Genomic DNA, 12,327 nt, shown 5'->3' with positions numbered 1-12,327 from the left:
GCAAGTTCTTTATCTATGAAAATGTCCTTGCTGCGAAGGCATCATCACATCATTTCAAAAATATGGTAGTGGGATGTCAACAGGCCGGTGTTGAAGTACAACCTCCCACTCCCTATGAGATAAGAAACAAATATTTGGATATGGAGTATAAAGACATTGGCGAGTATGTTAACAAGTTGAGGTCAAAGTGGGAAACTAATGGTTGCACAATCATGTGTGATGGATGGACCGGCCCGACCAGATTGTCTATCATAAACTTCATGGTATACTCCAAGGGAAAGACAATTTTTTTGAAGTCTGTTGATGCTTCAGACCATATAAAGAACTACAAGTATATTTACAAATTATTGTGGGATGTAATCATGGAGGTGGGAGAGCATAATGTTGTCCAAGTCGTGACCGACAACGGTTCTGCATTTGTCAAAGTTGGAAAAAAGTTAATGAAGCATCATAATGTGTTTTGGACATCATGTGCAGCACATTGTATTGATCTCATGTTTGAGGCAATGGGGAAGAGAGAGAATGTTGCTACTGTGGTCAAAAGAGCTAGAACGATCACAAATTATATTTACAATCACGGTTGGTTGTTGGCAAAGATGCGTGAATTTTGCAAAGGAGAAATTTTTCGTCCAGCTACCACTCGATTCGCCACCAACTATATTGCATTAGACAGCCTACTCAAGAAGAAAGCAGGGTTGAAGCAACTATTCACTAGAGACGATTGGGCCAACCACAATTTGAGCCGCTCAAATACAGGTCGTATGGTAGAAAGTATAGTGCTTGATCATGCTTTTTGGACTCAATCAGAACATGTGTGCCAAGTGTTTGAACCTCTTTACAAAGTTTTACGGATCGTTGACACAGAAGTGTATCCTACTATGGGGGCAGTATATGAGTTGATGCGTGCAGTGAAGGATGAATTGGAAAGAAAACATGGTGCAAGGTGGGTCATAAAGATAATTGAAGACCGATGGTATAAAACATTATACCACGATTTGCATGCAGTAGGTATAAATTATGTCATAATTTGCAATTCATTTCTTTAGTTGCATAAGTATTATTTCTCTTATTAGAGTATGTGTTTCTTTGAACAGCATATTATTTGAATCCCCGATACCAATACAGACCCGGTGTTGGAGATGATGATAACTTTATACGTGCTGTACATAATGTATACTCTAAATTAGACCCTGCATCACCAGCAGTTGGCCAATTTGGAAATGAGGTACACAATTACTTAAATTATAATAATTACTTTGTTGGATTAAACTAACACGATTTATTGAATTCAGCTAACATGGTTTAAAGATGCAAGAAGAACTTTTGGAGAACCAACATCAGTTGCTGCTCGAACAAATATGTCTCCTAGTGAGTATAAACATATTTCACTATAAGTTTATAATAGAATTTGTTGGAGTTATTAGGCTTATCAACATTGTTTTTCATTGTAGCTGAATGGTGGATCATGTATGGGACCGATGCACCAACTGTGAGAAAGTTAGCAATCAAAGTATTATCACAAACAACTTCCTCATCTGCCTGTGAAAGAAATTGGAGCACATTTGCACTCATACACACAAAGCAAAGAAATAAGTTGGCTCATAGTAGCTTGGAAAAATTAGTTTATTGCTACTACAACATGAAGCTTCAAATTCAAGATAAGGAAGCAGAAATAGATCTTGTCGACCGTGGTGACCCACTAGATGTGTTTGATATTGTTGGTGAAGATGATGATACAGAGGGTAACCAACTTTTTCAATGGATTAGACCTCTTCATTTAGATGATGATGAAGGCAACCTAGCTCCCAGAGTTGCTGAAGAAGCACATAATGAAGGGATAAATGTAGAAAAAGTATTAGAGGAGGAGGTGGGATCTAGCAGCGCTGACTCTTTGGAAGAACTTTTATGCCCAAGACCAAGAAACACTGGAATTCCACCTTCTTCCAATCCTACACAACCACAACATTGTGCTGATACTAATGATAGCTCTAGTATAAGATCAGGAGACTCACCTACCACCAGAGGTGGGAATGATGAAGGACATAGTGAAGCTGGAGGTAGTGGTGGTGGATATGGAAGCTATTATGGACCACCTCCCGGATTTATGAGCCCCTTCACTGGTGAGGCAAACTTCACGCATGCAACACAGGATGATGACCATGGCAGTAAGCGGGCAGAACCAGGAATTGGTGCCATAGGGAAGGACTATACTCGCAGAGAAAGAGGCAAGGGGATTTTGCCAAGTCAAGAAGATGACTCGTTATCTAGAACTTCGGACTCTGTTGGAATGGGAAGTAGTAACTATGGTAATACTCATAACCAACCATTTCCCTACCCTTCATATCTCATTCCTGTTGGGATGGAATCGAGCGACTCATGGAAACAATCCGAGACTCAATCTTCAAATGATTTTGCTTATGGACAATGTCAACCAATCTCAGATCCATATGGGTGGCATGTTAACAATTACATGCAAAATTATTTTGGGGATTTATCATTTGATAACTACTCTTCACAATACACTCACTCTACACATAGAGATGATGAAGATAATCAAAATTTTGAACCTCATAGGAACTCTATGTGGTACTAAGTCACTCATGTATCTTACCATGCAATGTATAAAGTGTAAAATATTGTACTAATTCATTATATATAAATGATTATGGTGTGTTTAGACTTCTTTCATTAATTACTACATATTTTCTACACTCACAATGTTTGTCAGCTCGCTATATAATCAAATTGATAATGTTAAATCCATCATGCAATGTATTTCCTTCCAATTTTTTGTGATAAACTAATAGATAATTGACTAAATAAACATCCTGCAAAGTTTCAATAAAAATTTCCAAGTTTTTCTTACAATTTCCGTGGTTTCCATGTAATTTTTATCGATATCGATATTATCCCGATATTTCCATCGATATTTTCGTGTTTTCAGACTACCGATATTTCCGATATTACCAATATTTTCTTCCTTGTGTGTGACTACGAGAGAGATGGAAAATCAATCTTGGAAGTAATGGTGATATCCCAAAATATTTGATATTATACAGTGTCTGAAAAGAAAATAATTTTTAGAATTTTGGTAGCAAAACTCGGGAAAAAAAGCCTATTGTATGGGAAATAGTTCAAGAAGTTATACAAGAGCATCCCGTGTTATTAAATAAGGCGTATACTTTGTATAAATTAGGCATGCAAGTGTTCCAACCCATTTTAATAGAAGCACTTTTTAACATCTGAAAAAGTTTTTAGCAATTCTGAAAGGTCTAGTAGTAGTTATTTTCATGCCCTTTTATGAGGAAGATGAGTCAGTAAGCAAAATATATATCCCACCTTTTAAGGGGTCGATTTTAGTGGATGTTACAAGATTCTGTGCTTTTCTTTTAAGCTTTTGATCATTTTCCTAATAATCAAAACCCAACTGCTGATTTGAGTGATTAATTAGTTTAGTAGTTTAAGCATGCACAAACAAAACACTAACTTTTCCCACCAAAAAATAAACATTTTGTATTAAAATCAAATGAAAATATATCCAATTATGATCATTATAGTAGCAACTTCTTAGTTCTCACAAGTGCCTTCATGTTTGGTACAAAAATATATCCAATTATCAATCAATTGTCTATTGTGCAGATTAAATGTTTAGAGAATCAGGTAGTTGATAGTGTTTATTAGTTTTCGTAGACAATTGATGTTCACTTTACACTAAGCTAACTTACAGAAAAAAGAGTTTGAACTCAAAGTTAGAAGAAGAGCACATCCATCCTAACCAATGTTTGCTTGGTGTGCATTGTTTTAAGAAAAATAGCGGTCTCAAGTCAACAAGGTTCTCCACTTTGCGAAAATCGAGAAGAAATGTCTATCGTATGCAGTTTTACTCTTAATTTACAAAAAAGTTGTTTCCACAACTGGAACTCGTAACGTTTTGGTGTGCATTGTTTATCTAAAGAAATTGCTAGCCTATGGCCTACCACATGATGTTTTCATCCTTAATTGTTCAGCGTGAGAGGTTTTTCAATGTGACGGGAATACGAGGTAGTACATCATGTGTGATTATACAACTTGTGGGATATGTGTGTTCAAAAGTTAATAACTTAAAAAATAAAAATTTCATATTTTATATAAAAACACGTGATGTATCACTCGTGTTCCGATTATAATAAAAAATTTCTCGTTGAGCAGCACCTTCCCTAAACGCCATTGGAGTGATCAGATTCCTTTTTAATATTTTATTATTCCCATGGTATCCCATTCCTCGGTTCAGTCAATTGTGCCCCTCTCAAGACTTCCTTTGTGGTTGAAAAAAATAAAAGGTGTTCTCATTGCCTGTTTGGTAAAAGAGATATCAATCAGTCGTAAAGAGATATCCATCGACATTTAATATTATGATTTAGAGATATTTTTTATTTATTTATAAATTATAAGTAAGAAATCTTATGATTTACTATCATCAAAAATAAATTCAAACTAAATTATTATGATTAATACATTATGAGTCTTAATCAATTTCTAATATCTTAATGTAGATAATACGAGTTTTAAAAAAATCACACTCTTCGTGCAAAAAAGTGAGATGCCATATCTTTAAAGAAAAAGAAGAATCATTCACAGCTTGATTCTATCTCTTTTTCCTACAAAAAGACACGTATAAAAGTACTTTCTAGTCTTGCATCTCTTTTAAGTATTGTGAATAAGATCCGTAAAATAAAAGGGGTCTTTTGATATAGGTTCAATTGAACTAAAAATTGGACCTATTTTAAAATCAAAAGTTACTAAAAATTGGATCTATTTCAAAATATAGACTATAAAATTGGACCTCTTTCAAATTTTCCCAAAATAAAAACACTTCTCATTAGGGCAGATATTTAACAATGGAGGTGTAACATACATCATATATGATACAATTTTCTTTTTGATGAAATATATGATACATTTTGATAGATTGCAAAGAAATGTGTTTACTATATGGTTACTAAAGCTAATATATGACATTGTTTTAAAGCTTAAATGTTAAAATTGTCTGTGTGTTCTAGTCATTCAGTTCTTGTGTTTTCAATTTGGTCCTTGCGTTTATCTCCATTAGCAAATTAAGGACATTTCCATCTAATTCATGTAATTTTTTTTAATTATAAATTATTATAAACTTATTTATGAAATTATAATTTATTTGATTTAAAATATTTAAAATGAAATAAAATTAAAAATTAAAAGAAAATTTATTCTCCTCCCAACTCTCCGACCTCTTGTCTAACATTACCCCATATCTTTTCTATGTCACAATCTTAATCATTTTTTCAGATTGGAAGTTTTATTTCTTATAAGTGTTATTCTCATTTATTTGCATTTTTCTTTAAAGACAAAAGGTAATTATTTCTCATATGATTTTTCTTATGAGTTTTTTAAAATAGATTGAATGAAATGTCTTTAATTGGCTAACAGAGACAAACACATGGACTAAAGTGGCCATATGGCTACAACACATAGACCGTTTTGACATTTAAGCCTTATTTTAACGTCATTTAAAGGTAATTTTAGTCTTTCCAAACTACTGTGAAGCGAAACGAAAATTATAAAATATAGTGTTATTTATATATTCATTTTTATCTTCCACACACTCTTGTTACTCTTTGGTTATTGATCTTCTTGAATTCATTCGATTGGACGGTCGAAAATTAAGAGGGTTGTATGAGAAGTAAAAATAGGTGTGTAGATAACATTATCTATTCTAAAATGAGCTTATTGCATGGAAAATAATCGTAGGATCTAATGATTAAAAATTCAACGATCATGGATCATAGTCTATGGTATGTGTAGATCCATAATAAAGAAACTTAAACAAACAATTATAAGTAAGAGTTTTGTGTTCAATTGTGATTCGTTTTCAACCTTAATTGCATGACCGAATATGCTCCACTTCGTACATCTAGTTACGGTGAACTGACATATAGGCTATCCATTACCTTCCATATTCTAGCCCGTATCGACCCAACCCGACCCGATGAATGTATTTGGGACAATGCCGAGTTGCGACCCCACATTATCAACGGTCTTTTGATAATCATGTCAGATGAATGGTAACAGACTCTTTTAAAAATGAGATTGTTTATTTACTTAATAATACAGTCTAGTGGTATTTCTGTTCATATAGGTTCGATTCTCGCTAAAGGCGAATTTGAACCACATTATTGCTAGTTAATTATAAGGCTAAGCCCACCCCACTCCCATTTAGAATCGAAAAAAAAAGTGAGACTTTTTATAGACTCTCTGGCACTACATAGTTTAACGTAAATTTTTGTACTAATATCATAAAACATTGTATCAAAAACATGAAGTGATAAAGAGTTTAACATTTTTCATCATGTAAAGGTGTCAGGGCAATATAATTTTGCGAGACCTAATTGATTCCCTAAAGTTGAGATTAAGTTTGACTAAAATTAAATGTAGTGTTATTTTATTGGATCTAATTGTAAAAAAGAGCTTGTTTAATGGAATGCTTTTCATGATTACAAAGTCAACCAGTTCTTTTTAATAATACGTGGCAAGGGGAATATTAGGAACCTTTGTATATGTTTCTAGTAGCTTTAGAAGATTTCAAGCCATAATTTTTTATTTTTTGGGTCAAATTCAAGCTATAATTTAAGACACCATAACAATAAGGTTGGTGTCAATGCATGCATCCACCTAGTAGTAGTAGTAGGAATGCATGCGTCCTCAACAATTTTAAATGAGTACAATGTAGGTTTTATTCATAAAAGGAACTAAGAAGAAGATTTATGGTTTAATGAACTGTGACGACTTGTTAACTGTGTTAACACAGGATCCTATTTTTACTCTCAAAATAGTACAAGCCAGACCAAAAACCTAAAAAGGCCCAATAAAAGACAAGGCCCAAAGAAGAAAAGGAAATCCAAGGCCTAGTGGAATTAGAAAGAGGCATTTCCGAGCACTGTAGTGGACCGCTCATCAGTCTAGTTAGACCAAGTAACATAAAACACTTTTCCGACCAACAAGAACACATGAGAAGACTGACAACGTTATGGCATAAGGCTCTAGGAACATGCATACTCAAACAGCAATCAGGCCATGTGTTGGCCACCAATCAAAGGTAGAAATCTAGGACATGATATAAAGGTGGTCGGGTCATCGCTCGGAAAATACATTATTGACTACTCATGGCCTAGCAAATCGCTTGGCATGTATCAACCTAGAAAAGTGTGCAATTCCGACTAAACAACTGTCACTTCACCGCTGAATATCTGTTGATTGGCGAAAAGGTTGTTAGCATGTCAGCACACCAGTCTACATAGCTAGCATATTAAATGCCAGAACATAAATGTAGTGAACCCAAGGATTTTTAGGTTCAGTGAGGGCCTATATAAAAGGGTGAGAACCTCTTGTAATGGAGTCGGACGATTGAGAAGAGAGGATACTAGTCTTTAGTCGAGCGTTACTTGCAACCTTCAAATCAATATAATATGAATAACACAGTTGATGTAGTTCAGTTTTAAGGGGTGAACCACTTAAATCTTGAGTCTATTTATTTCATAGCTTTGATCCAAGCCGTCCAAAAGCTAATTGTTCTAGTTTGTTAACCTACAAATTTTGAACATTAACAAACTGTCGATTTGTGTATCGACAATTTATACCTTTAACTTGTATCATAAGTTTATTACATACGAGCTTTCTTATTGTAAGTGCATGGAAACATAACACGTATTGAGGTTGGAAGACTACAATTACCCAATAATCCGCCCTATTTAGCGGTAATAATATATATATATATATATATTTGTGTGTGTGTGTGTGTGTGTGTGTGTGTGTGTGTGTGTGTGACTACGAGGGAGATGGAAAATCAATCTTGGAAGCGATGGTGATGTCCTAAAAGATTTGATATTATACAGTGTTTGAAAAGAAAATAATTTTTAGAATTTTGGTAGCAAAAGTCCAAGCATTAGGAAGAGTAATGTTGGTCCCACCTCAGATTATTTTCGGACTTCCAAATCTCCTCAATTCTATCTATTGTCTCTTGTTGTATTGGTACGAATTGTATTATTTCATTCAGTGTTTCGAGCTGTTCTTATTATATTGAAAAATTTCTAAAAATCATTTCGTTTAAACAATGTTTCCTACTTCCATGCTTCATGGCCATAGTGTTGTACGATGGTATATAATAATTAAGGGTCTTTTAATAATAGTTTTATTTTGAATATATCATTTTATCGTTTTATTATAACTATTAGATGACTTTGACTTAATCTTTTCATTACATAAATTTTAAAATTTAAACTCATTCAACAACAATTAAGAATGATGAGCAAAAATATTTTCTTTTAGTTTTAATAGTTAGTTTTTGTTAATTCGTTTGGTAACAATTTTAAAGATAGTAAGAGCTGAAAAATAAAATATTAAGATCATCTCCATAGAGATGTTAAATTCCATTTTTATAGCTGATGTGACAAAATAATATTTTATAAAGATTATCATACGGATCCTTAATAATTATATTGCTATTTAGTATTAGGTTCGAGTGATATTCTTCTTTACTTGTATAAAAGATGTCTTAGGTCCAATTATCGCAAAAAAACGAATTTAAACCGCATTATTGCTGCTAGCTTATTGTGAGACTTAGATCACTCACACACACTCATAGTGTAGATAACACCTTAATCATGAGGAATTGTTTAATGTGGTAGGAACACAAATTGGTAAATCAAGTGTCAAAAATTAATTGATTGAATTATTTTTTTTTTAAGTTTGAAACCAATTGCATTATTACACTTAGTGTATTAAACGTGTTTTGAACAAACTGAAAAAAATAGCTCCCTACCCACAACAACAAGTTAACAACAGGAGTAGGATTCTCTCTCCTATTTTTTTCCCTCCCCTACCCTCCCTTCCTATTTGAACAGTCATGTTTAAATCACGTTAACATCTTATATTAATTTTGTTTATAACAAGATAAAAACAAAATAAGAGAATATAAAATGAGAGGATAGAAGATGATGGAAAGAGGAAGAGAAAGAATCATAGTCCTTAACAACAACAATTACCAATAAAAAGTAGTAAAAAAAACCAATATTAATACAAAGTTGAGAAAAAATGGAAAGGACCTACGGAGCACGAGGTAGCACGTGGAAGGAGAGGCGGTGGGGCAATCCAAAGATTCGCGAGGAGATATTGCCTGCCAAGTCTTTTTACAACAAAACAAAACGCTGGAACCACTCGTGGAAGCTCACAGGGTCACTCTGTACGACCCTCACCAGTAAATGCCACCGGCGGAACCCTCTCCCTCTTATTTTACCCGCGTTTTCGCGCGCCGGTCCAAATTTGCCAAATTCCGCCCCTCGCCCCAAGGTTTTGACGGCGCAGTCCACCGCTGACCGCCGGTCAACGAAAATTAGGGTTATATGTAATCAATTCGTCAAAATTAAGAAGAAAAGGAGAAATAAAAATCAAAGTATAATTAATATGTGATGTAAGTAAGGTACGTTTGGTACGTGAGACGGAACAGAATTGAGTGGGACGAGTCGTTCCGTTCCATATTTGATGTGCCTAAAACGGGTGGAACGTGATGTTCCACTGGACGAATTTTGGGTGAATTTTCGTTCTGTCCCACCCCCTGGAACGACTCGTTCCACATCCGTGGAACACAAAATTATAACATATCCTTCTCCTTCTTCCTCCTTGTTTCCATCCAAGGACATCTTTACTCCCTCTCCATTCTGTCCCATCATGTCCCATCCCATTCCTTTCCGTCCTGTCATGTCCCATTCCGTTCCGTCTCATCCTATCTGCATACCAAACGATACATAAATGTATGATCACATGGACATTGAGCCAAACAGATTAAAATTAGTTTGTAATCTTACACAAGATTGTAGTCTAAAAGTGACCATTTTTATGGACGAAAATAAAGTTTTCTATGAATTTAAAATTAACAACCTAGCGATGTGATACATTTAACGTATCGATACAAGATTGGTCGAAAATAAATATGAATAGTTAAATTGTTACAAGATCAAGAACGTATCGGTACATATAGCGACTCAAGAGTAAAAACAATAAGTTTGAAAACTTTAAATTGATTCGTGCATATATTTTGTCGTCGATAGTTTTTATGATTTTGGTATAACTATCCTATCATCTGTTAATAAAAAGTTGACAAGATAACAATTTGATATCGATGACGTACTATGAAACTGATTATTTAAACAATTGAGAATCGGAAAATGATCGTTTTGACCCTATATTATTTTTTAAATGTTTTGATTGGGAGGATGGCACCAAAGTGGATTTGAGAATCTCACCGTTTAATAAATTAAAATTAAACAAATATAATAAAGTAGATTTTGAGATTTGTTAGAGAGAAAGATTTGATTTGGCGAAAGAGACCAATACTATATTAAGAGAGAGAAACCCCCCACACTCTTGTGCCTGTGACGCTGACAGACAGCTTCCACCTTCGCCATTTCTCTCCTCCATTTTCTACTGTATAAAACACCGCCCGCAGAAAGCACAGCAACCCTCGTTTCGTTTGTCAGATTCCAATCCGTACGATGGCGAGGAACGGCGTCGTTTCATGGCGGAGGAGGTCGGAGAAGCTCGACCTCTCGCCGCCGTTGATTTCGGAAGAAGCTCACGTGCTCGCCGTCGACGACAGCCTCGTCGATCGCAAGGTCATCGAGCGGTTGCTCAAAATCTCCTCCTGCAAAGGTAGAATCTGAAAACAGAGTTACATTTCTGGAAACGTCGTCGTTTTTTGTTTTCTGTGTTTTTGAACTCGGATCTTTTTTTGGGTACAGTGACGGCTGTTGACAGCGGAAGACGAGCTCTGCAGTTCCTCGGCCTGGACGAGGAGAAGAGCTCCACCGTCGGATTCGACGTAAGTTCGATCAACGACTCCTAGTTTCCATCGGTAAAATTTCAATCTTTTCGAATAAAATTTTTGATTCTCTGTAATTATCTCCAGGGGTTGAAGGTGGATCTGATCATCACGGATTACTGTATGCCCGGAATGACCGGCTACGAATTGCTCAAGAAAATCAAAGAATCTTCCGCATTCAAAGAGATTCCCGTCGTGATTATGTCATCCGAGAACGTTTTGGCGCGCATAGACAGGTAATTTATTTTTCCCCCGAAATTAATGTTTAATTGATTAATTATCCAATTTTTTTCGAGATTAGTTGGTTTTTGCAATTAATTTCGATTTTAAATTTAAATTTTGGGTTACTTTTGTGTTCGGCAGGTGTTTGGAAGAAGGCGCGGAGGATTTCATAGTGAAACCGGTGAAGTTAGCGGACGTCAAGAGGCTGAAGGATTACATGACGACCGCGAGGGATGTCGGAGTGGAGGAGAGCGGCGGAGGAATGAACAAGAGAAAGCTACGGGAGCCGTGTGATCTGATGATGCCCTCATCACCGCCTTCCATTTTATCGTCGTCTCCTTCGTCGTCCTTATCGTCGCCGTCTAAATCTCCGTCGCCTCCCATGTCATCGTCGTTCTCGGCTCCATCGTCGCCCACGTCGCTTGATTCTCCGATCCGACGGTTCAAAATGACCAACGCTGATTAGATCAATCGGACCCGATTGTACCGCGATCGCGCTTTTTTTCTTCGGGGCCAAACTGCAATTACCCGTTTAAACGGTTTTTGATGAATTACTTTCCTCTTTTGTGTTTGTTTTTTTTTTTCTTTGGCTATGATTTATTTTGTTTGTTTATATGACTATTAGTAACAATATTAATACTACTGATTAACTGATTACATTTCTGATCTTCAATTCAAAATTTAACTCCGTCTATTTTCCGCTTGAATGTGTTGTGTGGGACGGATAATGAATTATTATTTTTTAGATGTCTACTTATTTATGTGTCTCGTATGCGTCAGTAAACGAATTAAAATATACGAATTGTATGTGATGGTAAAAAATACAAAAAGTCACAAAGGGAATAGTTGGGTTCTTTCGAATCTCAACCTCTCGTGGTTACTCGAGGAAGTATACCCCTTTTAGTACACACAACGTGATACAAAAATGTTCTTCTGGCAAAGAAAAATGATCTGATGTGAAATCGCTTTTACGATACACTCACGCTTTGGATTAGAATAACTTTGAATATCGCTTTTGTTAACCGTGCTAAATAGCTACATTAGAGAACGTTAGGTTTGCTTCAAAATTCAAACAAAAAAAATTAAGAAACAAAAAAAAAATAAAGGAAGAGAAGAAGAAAAGGGAAGTGGATGTGCATTTGTAGAGAGTGGGGTGAATCGGTGGGGATTGGAAATTAAAAAGAAATAGAGATTTGGTATTGATTTGGTTGAGTTGG

General features: G+C 35.3%; 1 protein-coding gene across 1 annotated transcript; it reads left to right on the top strand.

Moving 5' to 3' along the window:
* Positions 1-10,069: 10,069 nt before the first annotated feature.
* Positions 10,070-11,769, top strand: LOC103451909 (two-component response regulator ARR5-like). Its single transcript, XM_008391350.4, has 4 exons — positions 10,070-10,719; positions 10,809-10,888; positions 10,976-11,124; positions 11,252-11,769. Exons 1-4 carry the CDS (start codon positions 10,563-10,565, stop codon positions 11,574-11,576), a joined length of 711 nt encoding a protein of 236 aa, XP_008389572.1. The 5' UTR covers positions 10,070-10,562; the 3' UTR covers positions 11,577-11,769.
* The last annotated feature ends 558 nt before the right edge of the window (positions 11,770-12,327 follow it).

The sequence above is a fragment of the Malus domestica genome, chromosome 13, assembly GCF_042453785.1.
Source record: "Malus domestica chromosome 13, GDT2T_hap1".
NCBI lineage: Eukaryota > Viridiplantae > Streptophyta > Magnoliopsida > Rosales > Rosaceae > Malus > Malus domestica.
The sequence above is the reverse complement of the archived record's forward strand: the minus strand, read 5'-3'. Positions and strand labels throughout refer to the sequence as shown.

Bases quoted from the DNA above. Each gene is read 5' to 3' on its own strand.
- LOC103451909 (XM_008391350.4), top strand. From the start codon at position 10,563: ATGGCGAGGAACGGCGTCGTTTCATGGCGGAGGAGGTCGGAGAAGCTC. The intron at 10,720-10,808 runs GTAGAATCTGAA...TTTTGGGTACAG, and splicing joins CAAAATCTCCTCCTGCAAAG to TGACGGCTGTTGACAGCGGA. The intron at 10,889-10,975 runs GTAAGTTCGATC...AATTATCTCCAG, and splicing joins GCTCCACCGTCGGATTCGAC to GGGTTGAAGGTGGATCTGAT.